Source organism: Athene cunicularia (genome assembly GCF_003259725.1).
Source record: "Athene cunicularia isolate RWA chromosome 1 unlocalized genomic scaffold, athCun1 chr1_part2, whole genome shotgun sequence".
NCBI classification, from domain to species: Eukaryota; Metazoa; Chordata; class Aves; order Strigiformes; family Strigidae; genus Athene; species Athene cunicularia.
This window is the reverse complement of record NW_020799092.1, coordinates 35,320,173-35,338,054: the sequence shown is the minus strand read 5'-3', so window position 1 is coordinate 35,338,054 and position 17,882 is coordinate 35,320,173. Positions and strand designations below refer to the sequence as shown.

General features: G+C 37.9%; 1 protein-coding gene across 1 annotated transcript in view; it reads right to left on the bottom strand.

Annotated features, from left to right (window-relative positions):
- Positions 1-9,285: 9,285 nt before the first annotated feature.
- Positions 9,286-17,882, bottom strand: part of KITLG (KIT ligand) — a 53,312-nt gene continuing 44,715 nt past the window's right edge. The window contains exons 7-10 of the mRNA XM_026868558.1: positions 17,316-17,425; positions 16,743-16,819; positions 15,195-15,278; positions 9,286-13,335 (exon numbers count right to left, since the gene is read on the bottom strand). Of these exons, the coding sequence (XP_026724359.1) occupies positions 15,239-15,278; positions 16,743-16,819; positions 17,316-17,425 (227 nt within the window). The 3' untranslated portion in view covers positions 9,286-13,335; positions 15,195-15,238. The remainder of the gene's footprint in view (positions 13,336-15,194; positions 15,279-16,742; positions 16,820-17,315; positions 17,426-17,882) is intronic.

Here is a 17,882-nt window from a genome sequence, read left to right as displayed (position 1 = left end):
AGCTTATGTCTGAAAACATAGTTTTCATTACAGTCATCTGCTGCTGAAATGCCAGTGCTTACTGATCTCATTCCAATACGACTCAGAGAGCTCTTTATTGTTCTGATTTTTTTCCTAAAATATATAACTTTCTTTCTTTAGGAAAATGTTGTACTATTTGAGAAATGCTTATGTTTTAAAGTCACATACAATTACAATTTTTCAGAAAGTCTAAGGAAAACATCTGATGAACATTTCTGTTTAATATGTCTGATGGGTTCTTAACAGAAAACTTCAGTAGCACATCAACTGTTAAATGTTTGGAGAAGATAACAGTATGGCTGCTGAGGTTCACAGTGACCTTCTAGATGAAAAGCAAATCTGAAATGGTTGTGTCTAATTTAATCATAACACATTCAAAACAGAGAGCCTCTCAATATGCAACATAATTTTGTTGATTGAAGCCCCTATGTGGCTGAACTCAGTTGTTGACTGTTGATTTAATTTTAGTATATTCTCATTTGCAAAGATCACAACTTGTCTGGTTCTGGATCACTGCTAGTTTAAAACAAAAGTATTTAAATACTTTGGATAACAGTACTTTTAAAAAAAAAAAAAAAACAAAACCCAAAACAAACCAGCACACATAGTGCTTTGTTCTTCAAAAGGTAGTAGAGTTCACAGAAAGTACTTTGACCCAGAAAACATATAAGCAACAGGAGATAACTGGTATATATATTGTATCAGAGAAAAGTAAAATTTTGAGAGATTCTATTCTAGTGTTTTGGCATGCACTGATCAAGGCCAGAGAAGTAAGTAAATACTTTCATCCTATAGCAGCCACTTCAAGAATATACTGCTAACCTATAGACAACACTTTTTGGATGTATTTGAATAAATTGGAGAGTCCAGAGGAGAGCAGCAAGTGGAGATTGCTAGAAACATGGCCTGTGAAGAAGGACTGAAGTAAGTGGGGTTGTTAGATCTGAAAAAGGCCAAAAAGATGCAAGTTAATAGACTTCAAATGTATGGAAGACTTCTGAAAAGAGAAACGGAATAATCTGTTCTGCATTCTTTAGGGAAGTAAGTAACATAGTGCAACAAGGGAACTAGAAGTGCGACACTAAAGGACTTTATTATAAGAGTAAAGATTGATGTTCAGTTGAGTAGACCCAGGAAGACCATGGGCTTTTTATCACTGGAAGGTAAAAATTACTTGCTCCAGGTCTGACAAAGATACCACTGACTCCGTATTGGATCAAATGATGGGCTATATTTTAGCCTGTTTTCCTAAAATACAAAAGTAAGAAACGGATCAATTTTAAATCTTTACAGCCTAGTAGGAACTCCTGATAAAACATTTCAGAATGTATTTCTAGACACAGGGGAGAGCAGAATTTACAGATAGTTGTAAGTAGGGGGAAGAAAACAGGTGATATCTCACAAGCTGAAATGTTTGTCCTTTATAACTTATTAATCTTTTAAATCTTTGTTATGCTACCTACTTAATATAATGAGGTTTATCTAGACCCACCTTAACAAGCTAAACCTGACTTAGATCCACATAAGATTAAATACTAGGTACTAAATACAGACTAAATACAGACAATTGATTAACAGTTTTGGTTTTTTTTTTCTGAAAACACTTTAGTATTTTTGTAAAGCTTCCATTGACAAAATGGTCTATTTTGCTATTCCTGGAGGTAGGCAGAAAAGGTCAAACAAGAGTTGAAGAGAGAAACATCCAGAAGTGGCTAAGTTTAAGAAAAAATATTGCAAAAGATTGCGAAGAAAAAGGAAAAAGGAAAAGTACAATAGTCCTTGGAATAAATAGTGCAGATACTATGCTTGGCTGAACTTTAAATGGAAAATTTTTGTAGGCACTAATCGATTTTGTACACAGTAAAGTATATATTCCCAACAGATGGATAAAATGTAACTGGTGTTATTTTTCTAGGGAAAAAACTTGAACCTTTGCCCTCAAGTTTACAGTGGGAAGTAATTCTGCACATCACTACTTTCAGCAGACAAACTGACTGACTCAAAAGATTTCTTTGAACCCAGAGAGATAATGTTTTAGAAAAAGCATTTTAAAGCTCCTTTCTCTTATGTATCTGTTTCCAGCTTCAATGGCCAGTGGATTTGGTTATTTTTGCCCCACTGGTGTTCTGAGGTCCTGACCGTCATTGAGAAACATTGCCTGGAATGAACAAAGTGTGCTTCATATAGCTGGAAATTAGGGAGGGGTTTCATCTTCCTGATTATTGTAAATCTAGTTTCTAGGGAATAACTTCAAAACTGGAGGTTGTGCTTTGATATTTCTGGGGATCATATGCTATGAACAAGTATCAGCTTTTGTGTTGATATGCTCAGTCTACATGCTTGTTCTTTGGATGGGTGATTTTCCAGCTGGCTCTGTTGGCATGTTTGTTTGTTTATTCTTAGTAGCAGACTGCAGTCACATGGTTGCCACAGACTATGATGTGATTTTTCACATATTTAGGTGTCCATTAGCAGTCCTTTGTTGGATGTTGTCTCCCTCCAGAGCTGGCGGAATCTATGATGAAGAGGTCCTCAGCTCTCAGAGTGCTGTATCACCTACCTCAGCTTCATTTATCAAATGCCAGCGGATTTTAAAGCATTTCAAGTTGACCTGGTTGATTTTGTATCAAAATGGGTGAGAAATGCTTACCTGAGCTGTTCTGCCAGCTTTGCTCTGAAAGCAGCAACCTCAGGCAGAGGAGTTGTGATAAATGGTGGGAAACTGTAACACACACAGCCTCTAGAGATTTCTCTGCAGATAATTTTTTACTAGAGCTGTAGCCTTGGATGATTTCCAGAAATGCTAAGCTTCAAAACATGTGTTGAAACAGAAAAAAGAAAACTTGTAATGAGACTGGAAACAATTAATGAAGAATAAGTCACGAATTAAACTCATTTAAGAAATGTCAGAAATACTGACACAGCAGAGAAGTATTTAAGGTCAGAAAAATGGTTGTGAACAGAAAGGATATTTCACACTCTTCAAAGAAAAAAAAAAATGTTTTCCTGTTTTGCTGATTTCTCCTTGAACAGATTTTTACATTTTCAAGAAGAGTACTATCTTATCAAGTAGACGGCATGTTTTGATATTTCAGATGCTTTATTTTATTGTCAAAATTGTATGATAGCTGCCTCTGTCTCCTGCAGTTGAACTCTGCCCTTATTAGAGTACTGTTATAACATTATAGAACCACACAGAATGGTTTGAACTGGAAATGAAATTAATATTTTACATAATGACAGTTAATAGTTTTCTGCATTGTAAATTTGCTTTCATATCTTTTTCAGTTCAGATTAAATGGATATTTCCAATTTGCAAGTTCCATTATAAATTGGAAGATTAAATTCACGACTCTGTGTGAAATTCTGTGGTTTATATGCAAGAGTGTAATATAATTAACTGGCTAATATGAATTAATAATTTGCTACTTTCTCCTCTTCTTTTATGTGTATTCTTTCCTTCTAAAGAAGCTACAGAATTCCAGGACCTATAAGTAAGTATTTCTTAATTATATCATTCACAAGACTGCATGCATCTAAAAAATAAATGACCTGCAAACCTCCAAAGCCTGATGGCTTGAGTGCAGAGCTGTTGTACAGCATGACTTGTTTCTCTGATGTTGCATGCTGTCAGTATATACAGAGCTAGGCAGATTTAGTAGAATTTAAAACTAACATTTTTGTGAAGGCTATAGACCTTTTTTGCTACTGTACAGTTTCTCAGTTATTAATTTTTTCAAATCTTAAAAATGTAGAAAAGTAAAATTTTGCAGTTTATTTTTAAGTCACTGTCATGATATTTAGACACTGCATTTACAAATCCATCAGGAAATCTGAAAACAATCTCAGGCTGCATTCAGTTGGACTGGCTTCCTGTATTGCTTCTTATCTTTATATTTTCTTTAGAAATGTTTCCTTTTTTTTTTCTTTTTTTTTTTTTTTTTCACTGCACACAAGGAGAATGATAGATATCCCTCCTGTTATTCAGTAGCTTAATCATTAAAGTGTTTGCCCAGGAAGGAGGAAAAAATTAAATCAAAGGGCTTCTCAACCTCCTGCTTGCCAGGGAGCAAGGCTGTACTCCTTTCTTCTCTACTCTCTTCTCCCTTTGAACTGGGGTTGCTGTGCAAAAATATAGTGCAAGCCTTCTGAAATGGAACATAAAGACAGGCATGGCATGGATTCCTGCAGCCTGTGGAGCATCGCTGCTGGTGTGGGGTGAAGAGGCAGTGGACACTGTTTGTCCTCTAAGGACTCTGTTTCTTCCCTCTTGGTGTCTAACTGGTCAGAGCATGCAGGCCTGGCCACTGGATGGCCATAAGAAGTTCCAGGTGATGCTGGGTGGGTGTGCTGCATGTCTCAGATCAGGAAAGACACACTGCTCCTCAGCCTTGGTCAACACAGGAAGGTTTGGAAATGGATATGGAGTAAGCAGGGGGAAGAACACCAGAGCTGAGTCAATTCATGGTTGGAGATGTGAAGGTCACTGGAGGTGGTGGGGATGCAGCAAGAATAAACCCATTAAAATGAGCTCAGGCTATAATCAGTAAGAACAACAAGAGGTTCATCAGAAGGAGAAGCTATACTTCAATCAGTCTGTTCAGGCAGTTTTATCAACAGGAACTCTATGAGAACTGATCACACAAACAAGCAGCTGATTAATCTGACCAGCTGTTGCTTTTAAATCTGATGGGCAGATGTTTTTAGAGGAAAACAGGGATAACATACCTATACAGCATAACCTTTTTTTTTTTTTCTCTGAGGAAAATCTTGCAGGGAATTTAAATGTTTGCAGCCTGCATGCATACAGTTGTACAGTAGTACATCACATTAGCAGTACCCCAGTTATAGCTGTACCATGTCCACATCTGGTGGTCATGGTGACCTCACCCTTCGTTCAAGTTACAAATACAGCAACTTTTGGGATTAAGCCAACTGGGACAATTTCAGGAGTCCAATCTTTTGCTAAACAATTTGAAGTGTTTTCTTCCTAAATTATGTAAAAACCGCTAATGATGGGGCTGCTAAGAACAACTGGGATATATGAGGCTCTAATTGCAGAGTATGACTCAACAGGAGAGCATGGGGAGTCAGGGTGATAGCTGGAGGACAGACTGGATAGCAACAGGACACAAAGTTTCTGCGTACAAGAGAGCAAACATGGGGCTTTGGGGAGTTTCCAGTTATGGTCCAGGTTGAACTGCAGAAGACCTGTTTTGAGTCATGCAACCCAGAGCCAGATTTTGACTCTCAGTGAAATAACCTTGGTGGCCTATATGGAAATATAGATGGATTCATTATAGGTGCCCCCAAGGGATGTGGGAGGTGTGTATGGTTCTGGCATGTGCAGCCATGGAGCAGAAAGGGTGATGGTGCTGAGCTGTCTGTGTCTGGGAAGTGCAGCTCAGGGTGGGGTGCCCAGAGAGCCTTTTGATCAGTTCATGGCACTTGGCAAACCTGAGGCTCACTCTTGCCAAGGGCTGCATTTTTGAAGAGATTCTGTAACGTGCAATCATTCCCTCAGGGTGTATGATTGAAGTTCATTGTAGTTACCTGTAAAGTTTGCTACATCCAAACACTGCCTCCTCCTCCGCTCCCCCTCCTCCATCCCACACACATGCACACACTACATTACAGATACATTAGTATGCCTGCTTAAAACTTTGCTGTGTATCGGTGATTCTATTTGAAATGCAGTGAGTAACCAATTACAGCACATAACAGCAACGTTCATTTGCACAACTCTTTGATCCAAAGGTTAAAGCATTTAAAATCAAGAAAACTCAGTGCTCACTGACTGAGGCAGTTGGATTCCTCTGGAACAGTACAAAATAAGGTTTAACAACAAACTGCTGAGCAGTACCACCATGTCAATGGGATACTTTCTTCTCAACTTCTGGCAAAGGAATAATCACCCCAAAGAACTCATTGCATTATTCTTGGGGATGTGATTCCAAAGATTTAGATGCTATGTCTCTGCATTCACTGATGCTCTTAATTGGCTTTGAGACACATCCCCTTTTTGTCATTTCTAAAGGTGAAGGCTGTTCTCTGTTTTGTTAATGATGACAGCATTGCCAAGAAAAAGCAAGGTCTAAAATATTTAACTTTAAGAACATGACAGATTAAATAACCTGTGGGGTCCTAATAATCATCAATCACAATGTAGGAGATGACAAGGTGAAATTTCTAAAATGACATTTTGTCACTTGGAGTAGTCACTTAAACTGACAAAAGCTATACATTCTGCTCTGCAGCTTCTTTATTCTAATTGGGCCAATTTTACTATCATGCTATTATCCTGCACAGCAGAACTGGTGACAAACAAAGAAGCTTTTGTGATCTCACTTGAATATTTTTCCATGAGCTCAAGAAAATATCTTCTTTGCCAAAAAAGAATGAAAATTTTCACTGTATTTTGTGACTGGCCAGAAGCCCAAGGCTCACGTCTGTCTGGAAAAAGTATAATATGTATTTTTAGTTCCTGCTTGCTTATCGTGGGATCTCACAGAAAGGGCCACAAGTCAGGGGAACTATAATCACATTTGGTATTTTCCCTGTTAAATGTTTAAATAACTTTCCTCAGAATATGGTAGAGGAAAAGGAGAGCTAGACTTCTATTCCCTCACTCTTCCCAATTTTGCCAGTCTGCTTTAATTTAGCCTTATTTTTTACTATGCATCAGCACACAATAATTTGCTTTAAGCATATAACAACATGAAACTTGCTTGTGTTAGCACAGTCTTCAGTGTAGTTATTGGGAAACTTAATCAATTTTAGAAATGTTGGAACTTTGGAAGAAAGTTTATCATCAATAGCTACATGTAAGGAAGTGGTTCTATAAGTTGTTAATGTAGCATGACATCCTAAAACAACCCATTTCATTAAAACTAAAAGCATCTTATGTATTGCCATTCAGAAACTGGGCAAAAATATGTTTAGTAACACGTTTGTTAACATGGAATAAAATTACACCAAAAATTGTAAGTCAGACTACTGAAAGCATTATGGTGGTGTCTCTTTGGCTGAAGAGTTACATCTATTTTCCCAGGCTTTCACTCTTACCCTTTACCCCATCTAAGTATATTGCAATTCACAGAATCATAGGATCATAAAATAGTTTGAGATGGAAGGCAATTTTTAAGGTCATCTAGTTCAACCCTCCTGCAAGGAGCAGGGACATCTTCAACTAGATCAGGTTGCTTAGAGTGCCATCCAACCTAACCTTAAATGTTTCCAGGGATGAGGTATCTCCCACCTCTCTGGGTAACCTGTTCCAGTGTTTCACCACCCTCATTGTAAAAAATTTCTTCCTTATATCTAGTCTGAATCTACCTTCTTTTATTTTAAAACCATTACCTCTTGTCTTATTGCAACAGGCCCTACTGAAAAGTTTGGCCCCATCTTTCTTGTAAGCCCCATTTAAGTGTTGAAAGTCCACAGTAAGGTCTCCCTGGAGCCTTCTCTTTTCCAGGCTGAACAACCCCAACTCTCTCAGCCTTTCCTCACAGAAGCGTTCCATCCCTCATGTCATTTTTGTGGCTCTCCTCTGGATCTGCTCAACAGGTCCATGTCTTTCCTGTGCTGACGACTCCAGAGCTGGATGCAGTATTCTAGGTGGGGTCTCACCAGAGTGGAGTTGAGGGGGACAATCACCTTCCTCGACCTGCTGGCCACGCTGCTTTTGATGCAGCCCCAGATACCATTGGCTTTATGGGCTGTGAGCACACATTGCCAGGTCATGTTGAGCTTCTTGTCAACTAACACTCCCAAGTCCTTCTCTACAGGGCTGCTCTTAATCCACTCTTCACCCAGCCTGTTTTTGTACTTGGAATTGCCTCAACCCATGTACAGGACCTTGCTGAACCTCATGAGGTTCACATGGCCCACTTCTTGAGCTTGCCCAGGTCCCTCTGAACAGCACCTTGTCCCTCAGGTGTGTCAACTGCACCACTCAGCAGAGTGTTGTCCTCAAACTTGCTGAAGGTGCACCTGACCCCACTGTCATTGATGAAGCTATTAGTCAGTACTGGTCCCAGTACAGACCCCTGAGGAGCACCACTCGTTACCGATCTCCATCTGGACATTGAACCAGATTACCAATTACCAGCTCCTGACTTCAGTAACAGTTGTTTTGTTATCTAAGAGCTGTTACATAACATTTCCAGGTACCCTGCTGTTAATGCTGCCTTCTTGAACTTCCAGGTCAAGCCTGCTTCCTTTTTGTTACATTAATGCTGCTTTCCATAGGAAGTATGTTAATTTCCAACCTCTGGCGCTCACCTAGCCCTAGCTGAACCGAGTGACCATCATACCTCCACCCCACCTGAGCCACCAAGGCTGCTCCTCCTGTTATGACTTCTACCGCACCATCAGTGCAGAGTTCCACTGCTCCATGGCCTTCTTCAAGCCCATCAGCTCTGCATTTCTTTCTGTGTCCAGACCAACAGCCACAGCTTTCATTCCTGTCCATGCTGTAAATTCTGTCAGCCTCAAATCCTGTTCCTGTCTTCCAGCCCATAACCCTGCTCTCTATTCTTTCTCATCAACCCTGACTGTACCTCACTCCTATTTGTAACCCCCCTATATCTGCCTACTGTAGCCTTGCCTTTCTTCCAAGGCTACTTACCTCTCGCTGAGGTAGGTTGAAAGCCTCAGCAGGTTTATCTCTGCCTCTTATGTTGGCATCCTTTCATTCTCTCTCAGGAGCAGAGAGGTGCCAGAGCTTCCTGAGCAGCTGTTTTTCCTCCCAACCTCATGCCTTGTCCTGGGCTTGTTACTGTAAAGCCACAATAAACTGTTGAAACTTGAAAGGAAGGATTCCATCCTTATGGGATAAGCTCTGGTCTCAGCTGAAAAAGCTTGTTATTTGTAATAAATTTTTGAGTTGGTAAATGCCACTTACTGCAAAAGAAGTGCAACAACACTGAGACTTTTTAATGGTAAATTAAAATCCCAATACATAGCTAAAAGTAGGGCACAAACAAATTTAAGCTCATTAGGGAGCTACAAGAAACTTTTATTTCTGAAGCTGGAATAATTTTCATAATCATAGATACACTATGGATCAGCAATGAAGGCTGATAATGAGGACATATACTTTGGTGGCACAAGGCTTCAAAATGCATGAATAAGAAATGTAATGTAATATGAAGGAGTCTGCATCTAGTAGCATACATCCTGGCAGAAAATTCTTCCAGGAGATGACACGACTTTAAAAAGGGTCTTAAACGGGTCTGACACAATGCAATATACTACTTATTTGGCAGTGCATAATATCTTTATTTAGAACAATAAAGTATATGTATATAATGTAAATTCCAAATTTGAACTAGTATAAAAAAGGATCTGGGAAAACATCTATCTTTAAGAGGACACATATATACATACACATCACATTTTAAAAACTTTGTTGATTACCTTCAGTCAGAATGTAACTATGCAAGACTGTGCTGATATTTACATTGAAATAAATGAATTTGCCCAAAATACAACCAGCAAACATCTGTGTCTCTATCACTAAAGAGTCTGAAGTTTCTGCGTTCCATCAATTTGATAACATAATAGCAACATGCCACCATTCCTGTAAATCTGTATTTAATAGACAGTTGAATTAGATTCCTGAATTGAAGAATGTTGGATAATTCTTAAATGTAAATCTAACTCAAAATATCTGTATTTTACATAGACAGTTAGATTTTCAATTGAATAGTTGTATTGTGTGTACTGAACAGTTTTAGCATATTACAAAGAGAAAGCAACAGAGAAAACAGAGCTGGTGAAGATCAGAATCTAAAAAATGTGCAGGTTGTACACATACACCATAGTATAGCACATTTCATGAGCTTACTTACAAAATGACCTTGTGAGGAAGTAAGTACCATTAATATATTCAAGTAAACACACACCTAAAGTAACACATTGAGTTACTCAGTATATCACAATCTGCTTTTTATTGTCACAAGGCCACTATAATTGCATGCAAAGTTCAACTACTCCAAAGGAAACCTAAAAATGTTAGTTTCTTACAAATCCACAGATATCTGGAAAACAAATTTTGTTGACTTTTGCATAAAAAATACAACACTCACTTTTCCCCAACTTTAGTTTAAGAGAAAGGGTGTTTATTTTCTGTGTTAGTGGACAAGGTCTGTCTACCCCAAAAGAAGACTGAAAAAGTGATCACTCTTCAGAAGTTGAATAGCTTACAACTGGATAAAGAAGCAACTAAAGGACTATTTCTGCCATTCCTACTTCCACTGAACAGTAACTTATTCTATTTCTATTGATTTCAAAAACATTTCCCCAGTCAATAGTCTTTCAAAATTTCACCAAAGTAAGGGCCTCCTCAGTGGGTAGACAAATTGGACACAAAATTTCAAATAATTTCATGGCCACATTTCCAAGTGCCACACCATCCACTGTATCCACAAATGTCTAGAAGTGTCCTGCTTTGCAAAATGATTGTGAACACCCAATGTTTTGTTCATATCTCTCAAAAAGGGGTGCAGAGAACGGGAAAACCATGAGCTCCAACAACAGTTCTGCTACTCCATGTGTCGTATGACTTTGATGCCTATGCAAAGAACTATGTTTGTGATGTGAAGTTGGAAGGCTTATACATGAATTTTCTTTCTGTTCTCATGTAGCCTTAAATTTGTCTTGCTGTATGGAAGAGATCAAAGTATCTGACATGCTTTGAAAGTGACTTAGCTACTATTTTAAGATGTTATTCTTGGAAGGTGAACATTTTGTAGCAGTCTATCTGGGTTTAAATTTACAACTGGTATTTTCTATACTATTGAACAGTAGACTAAGGAATCTAAAGCATCATGCATTTTGAATATCAACATGTAATTCGGGGCACACCATTGTGCAACATCACTGTGTATTTGATTTGCTGGAAAAAACGCATTTAGGAAAACTAACATTCTTATGAACAAAGAACATTAATAAATATAGGATTTTTCTTTAAATGATTCTAAGAAAAATGCTGTAGAACTTCAAGCATAAGCTTGCTTTGAGGATGTATTGTATAGCAACATGAAGTATTTAAGGTTTCTGTAAAATGTGTAAGGATAATTGCTTCCATTTACTGTGGATATTTTTCTGCTCTGTCAAAACCAATACTCAGTTATTCTCTGCATTACCCATAAAGTGCAAATTTCCCATCAATTAAGTCATGCTGGCATTTCTTTCAGGGTAACTCTTAAATGAGTTTGAAACACAAACTCTGAGGGCCTTGCAAGTAATGAACTACACCATGTCAAATGAGACTGAGTTGCAGATGGGGAATTCTTTTGTTTGATTTTTGCAGAGCTGAAATTTGGGAAGCCCTTCCTTTTTTAGAAGTGATGAGCAACGTTGATTATTTCTTATTAAGTGGTGAGTGCTTCAGCATCTTCTGAATAAAAATGAAAGCCTAATTCTCACAGTAAGCTTTTTTTTTGGTCTGGTTTAAGTTCCTCAGATGATGCAAACCCCAAATCTCTGTTAATGTTAATGGAACTATGCTAACTTATACTAGATGAATAGGGCTTGAGGACCCTTTTCTGACATCCAGGAAGTGCAAACAGGTCTCAGTATAAATAAAGAAATAAAAAAATAGTTCCACATGATCAAATCAATTCACAAGAAGTTCTGATGTCAGTCTCAGAAGCATCAAAATTCCACACAGAGTGGCACACATAATCTCCATCATCAAACACAGTAAGGTTGTTAGATTTTTTCTTTTGGGTAAGCATGAAGGACAAATTAATTTTACCAATAACACATAGACACACACACACACACACGCACGTGCGCACACACACACACACGTATATATTATATGTATCATAATTTTTTATGCATGATTCTTAGAAGATTAATCAGAATATTAAAACTTCAACAAAAATGCTTTAAAATTTAAGAGACTAAGTCTTTACTTTAAAGAGAACTCCAACTTTATGCAAAACATTAAAAGGGTGGTGTTGTTTTTTTTTTAAACTAGAACTCCTGCTGACCTGGTCAGCTAATGACAGATGACAGTGTGTTATCTGAAGTGAGCGACCTTTACCTTCTGAAATACATACCCCTAATATAGATAAATAATTCATACCCATTATCTGGAAAAAGCCAAGATGAAAAGATGCACAACTACACTTGTAACTTTTATCATGGTATTTTTAGGATTTACTTGAAAACGCGTGTCTGTACATCAGTCCTGTACAGATTTCATAGATGCTACAACAGCAATAGATGCAGATGACAAGTGGGAAACAAAGCCTTTCTCTTTTGTTTCGAGAGAATTAACTTTAAGAGTGGAGAATTCCAGGATATTAAAGCTTACTAATCACTTAAAACACAATGCAAACATTAATTACAGCTGATGTAATAAAGGCTAAATACACTCAGGTTTTCTCAGATTTTCCACGCTATACATTTAAAGACAAGGTATCAATGGCATGCATCCATCTTCAGCATTTAAAATGCATTTCATGGGTTTGTCTTTATTCTGATGTTTGAACGCAATTCAGACTCTTTACTTTCCCTTTCCTTGGCATGGCTGGAAATTTCACCATATTCACATACCCAGCAGTTACTCTTAACACTTTGAAAGTCCATGAGGTACAGTCACCTCCTGTTTACTTTGTCTTCATCCAGTATTTGCTTCTCCTGAACAGAGATCACCAATGCTGATGAAATCTTGACGCTTTCTGGGGTGGGCAACCAGCCACCTTGCACCTGACAGAGACCACACGTTGCTGTACACATGACCTTTGCCAGGCATAAACACAGCTCCTTATAACTAAAAGGCTAGAACACAGGTCCATAGCATGACTTTGCTTTCAAGTTTTATATACAATATTGAAGAGTATTTTATCTGTATCCATTTCTGCGTTTTCTGTCAGTTCAGAGAACTCCATCTGAAGACACCAAGGTAGAGGACACAGAATTTAAATTAAGGATGCAAAGGTATTTATGACTTTCAGTGATTACATATGGTTGGAGGCATTTGAAAGATGCTTTTTTTGAGGACATGTACTTTGTTTGCCAGAGTCAGTTGCAAGTAAAAATGCAATTAAAAATCCCCAAATGCCACACAAGGTAGATATTCACATAAGATACAGTCCTGCTAAGTGCACACTCTTCTTGTCGTTCAATTCAGTGTTGGTTTCACAGTAACAAACACAAATTGTCCTCATTTCTGTATTATGTCTATGGAGTCATGGGCAGCAACAACAGATGCAGACTCAGTCTGTCACTCCAGAAGGAATACGAATGTGCTTAAAACTGCTTCATTTATGAAGCGAACATGGAACTGTTACCTGCCTGAAGAGAAAAACAGAAATTATAATTTTGCTGATTCATTTTCCTCTCTGTAATTAGTAATTAAGGAGTAGAGCTTTTCCAAACATCTAACATAGACATTTTTTCGTTTTTGGAAATAGATCTATTCCATGACACATGCATAGACATTCCTTTATTCTGAAAGAAAAATTATTGTTATTATATGTACTTTCCTGGTCTAAGAACACACTTGCCTGCAAAAGCTCACTGATGTCATCTAAGGTGATGAAACAACTCTTATGGTCTTACAGAACTGTTATGTTTGTGCATTTTGCGACGTGGCAATCTCTGGCAGCAAAATTTCCTTTGAAGTCATTGGACAAGCCAATACCAAACTGAGTTTACATCTTTGGAAAAATCAAATTACTTGTTGAATGCAATGATGATTTCCCTTCTCGGTGAGCAGATGTTAGAACAAAGCAGTTAAGGAGATGGGAAATCTCTCAAGTTGTAGCTAACTTGATCACAATAAACACTCTGGAATGCACCTTAAAGTGACCACTACAAGATGAACTGCAAAACCTGGATTGCCTGTTATACTCTTTATGCTGTTCTTTCCACTCATGATATAAAATGAACCATTCAGCACTGCCTGAATCTTCCAGACCCTTGCCAGAGATGCTGTGGGTTAAGTACATGAAATGCTGGGGTTTCAACCCCAAGCCCCAAATCAAGGTTGACATATGGGTCATTCCCACAGCCCTTCACAAAGGGGGGGTGAGTTTGCCTTTAGGCTTCCCTCCAGGGTGCAGCCGGCCTTGCAGGGAGAACCATGGGGTAAATGAGCCCCAGGTGTCTGCATTAAGCAAGCAAAGGTCAGGTGTCCCACTTGGGGATAACAGCTGGGACCACTTGCAGGCAGGGGCAGTGTCTGTCTGTGAGGTGGATGCCCTGTGCAGAGTTCCCTGTTGGGGAAGGACCTCCTGCCTCCCTGGGACTGGGCTCCAGTCAGGTCTGGCTTTTGTAAATGTGGGATGTGTAGAGATTCAGTGTGTGGCTTCCTTGGTCTTATGTGTTTGGTTTGTTGACTCAGTTGTCTCCTGTCCCTTCTATGGGAGACTGCATGTCACCATTTATTCCACCCACTGTTGGTTGTGTGGTGGTGGTGTTGGGGTCGGTGGGATTGATGTTGATTATGTATAATGTGACTGACTTGTTTGTACCCCCAGTGCTCACCCATGTACTGCCCCTTTTGTATCAAATACAATTTGGTTATGGGTTCATCTTTATGCTGGCTGTGTCCTTTATGCTAGGCCTTATTGAATAATTGGCAAAATAGTACAGCAGAACTCCTGCTGTAAGAAGCCCCTTGCCAGAGACATACTCTGTTCTGCAGAGGACAGCAGAGACCAAAAAAGCTCACTCACCTTTGCTGCTCACTCTTACATACTAAAGCAAGAATGATGTTTCTGATAACACAGCAGACATTGTAAACTGTGCTGAGTAAGCAACAATTAATAGAAGTTCAGCTCTACTTGGCCAGTTCTCCTACACTCCCCTGCTAGCTTAAGGATTCTGTTTTTTAGGTCATGCTGCTTTGAAATAGCTGTAGGACATCAGCTGAAAACTTCACTGTATCAGCTCTCACACCAAAAAGGAGTAGCAGTAGCTGTCCATTTTGCAACTCTGGTATATTTAACTCTGTAACATTCAGGGTAAAAGTCAAATGCCTAAATTAACGGTACAGGATTAATTACGTAAATTGCTATAGATCTCAGGTGCACATGGAGCCTACTGATAACAAGTGGGGTTTCTTTTCCCAAATTAGACTCTGAATCAGTTTATAGTTCAGCAGCCAAGTTATTAAGCCTATGGTAAGACTCTCAACCATAACAACTTACCAGTACATGAAACAGTAACAGTGTTGAGGGAGAAAAAGCAACAGCTACACTTGTAGATGTTCCTTTTCTTTTTGCTGCAACATACTGAAAAAAAAGGTACTTTATTACTACAATGATGGTGTTTTAAGGAAATTAAATAGAAGTTTATCAGTTAGTTACAATAAAAGGGAACCCAAATTATTAGAATTTGTTTGCTATTAGGTCTTCCTAGTTATAGATGAGTATTACAAATTTCTCAGGGAGGATGGATTAAAAACCATATGCCATATATTTAAGAAGATGTCTGATGGAGAATGTGACTTGTTTAAATTTCCTGTTGAGGCCATTTCCTGCATCTAACTGTTTCCTCTTTTCTCTCTTCTTGCAATAAAGCAATGTTTTATATTTCCTGTAGAGTTAAAAGGACGATGCATGTTCCATTTAACAAGTTATAATATCTGTGAGGATGAAGTGCAGGATGAGTTATTTGTAGCAACTAATATACTTGGTGAATATATAATCTTCCATTCTATGTTCTGTACATAAAGAACATTTGTTTTAAGAATGTACTATTCTAGGAAGTTTAAACACTGAAAATTTCAGCTCCTGTGACAAAACTGCTAGATCAGAACCTCACCTGTTACTGCCAACAGTAGGCAGCACCAGGCATTTCACACAGTGTGCAAATCCTAGAGGATAAAATGTAACCTTCTGCCATCTGCACCAGATCTTTCCCTTAATCCCTCATAGTTACAATTTGACCCAACACTCTGAAATATGAGGTTAAATAATACTCTCAAAATGCTTTAGCGTGAACTACTATAACTTAAAACTTCCCTATGTCCTTTTCTGAATTTCACAGACTTCTTTGCCCGTCATGTCCAAGCAACTTTGAATGTCTTCAACTGTTATTTCCAAGGTATATTTGATTGAGTTACACAGAATTTTTTATGATTAAAAATCAGATCAAGCAGTGTTTATATATGAATAGGGCTGTGAATCATTTCAGGATGACCTTAGGAAGTTATTAGGATTTGAATGAGTTCTCACTAACTTTCCATGAACATCAAAAAACCCCCAGAAAACATAGATGCTAATACCCTGGGGAATATAAAAAAAAAAGTGAAAGAACATTAAAAATATTAATGTAAAAATATTTAGAAGGATTTAGGAGCATAGTCAGGAAGACATTGTTTCTGATATATTTCAATATATTTACATAATTATCAACCTAACTTTACACAATACAGAAAATACCAAAATTTACCTTTTTTGTTGCTTTCCCTATAGGTCTCTGCAATCCTTTCTCACAGTGTAAAGACAGATAAAGTAAAAGTAATGTCCCCTTAACAAAATTTTGTATGCAGAAATCTTCTCCATATTGGTTTTTATATTTAAACTAGAAGTTCCTTTAAAGGACACACCCTAAGCATATGTTTTGTTGCTACAGCAAGATTTTGTGTTTGGGTTTTTTTTTTGTTTGGCTTAGAGCTAGAGAGGAATCTTCAGGAAGTAGCTCTCAAAGATAAACTTACATTTGTTATATATATGTATATAAAGTGAATATACCTTATCTCATTTTCCTCTTGACAGTCATGACACTGTGTAGTTTCATCACTTTCTGGTCTGGATTTAGGATGTGTTTTCTAGGAAAAAAATGCATTAAAATATAAATATTCTAAAGTTTTCTTTAACAATTCCTTAGACAATGGTTGTACGTTTCAGTTTGCTTCAGATTTTCAATAGCAAAGTAATATTGCAAAATGTAGGCCATATCTTGTCCTCTAACATACATCTGCTACTGTTAAAATTTTACTATCAAAGCCTTTGTATTGTAGGCAGGGGCACAAGGGGCAAAAGCAAAATAATCCTCTTCTCTAGATATAATAGAACTGAAAAATTGGGGGAATCCCATGTTTTAAATTTCCAATTAGACACCTATCATGCTGATAAAACAGGATTTGCACTTTGGTGGTGGAATTAAAGAATTTGACAAGATTTACATTTGAATGTCACACAGTTCAGTAAGGATCAAGAGAGATGTCTCTTGTTTTCAAACGCAGAACGATTCTGTTCTTCCTGTCTCCCATAGCTATGAAATGTAGTATCACTATGTAAACAATTAAATGTAATATTTCTTACCTTCCAGTATATGGCTCCCAAAATAAAGCCAATAAGAAGAGACAGCAGTGATGTCAGTGCTATGCTGATCCCTTGCAGACTGGAGCTGCTAATGAAGCCAAGTGCCTCTTCTGTAATTACAGATGTTCTCATTAGTGAAGACAGATTTATAGTAGAAAACTATCTTCGGGGCAACATTATTAGCTTGAGCACTTTTATGCACCACCTACATAACAGCTTCTTAAATAGCAGAACAGATACTTCATGTACATGAGGTACACTTCATACAAAATCTCACAGGAAATTTTTGACCACAAGGATGCTCCTCCCATTTCTGAAACAGCTATGTTGAGTAGTTCCAACACTAATTCTCTTTTTGTCATTTGTAGAGAATTTTCTTTCCCACACTTCAAAGTTTAGGGTTTATCAATTTTTAAAGGTCTTATTTTGTAAGACAAAGGAATTCTTTGGAAGAGAAATCATCTGTCACTTTGTGCATTTGTTCAAGTTCTGTAAGACACATCCCACTGACTGCAGATAGACACTTTGCCTTGTCAGTAATGAACGACCAACAAGAGGCCTCTTGAG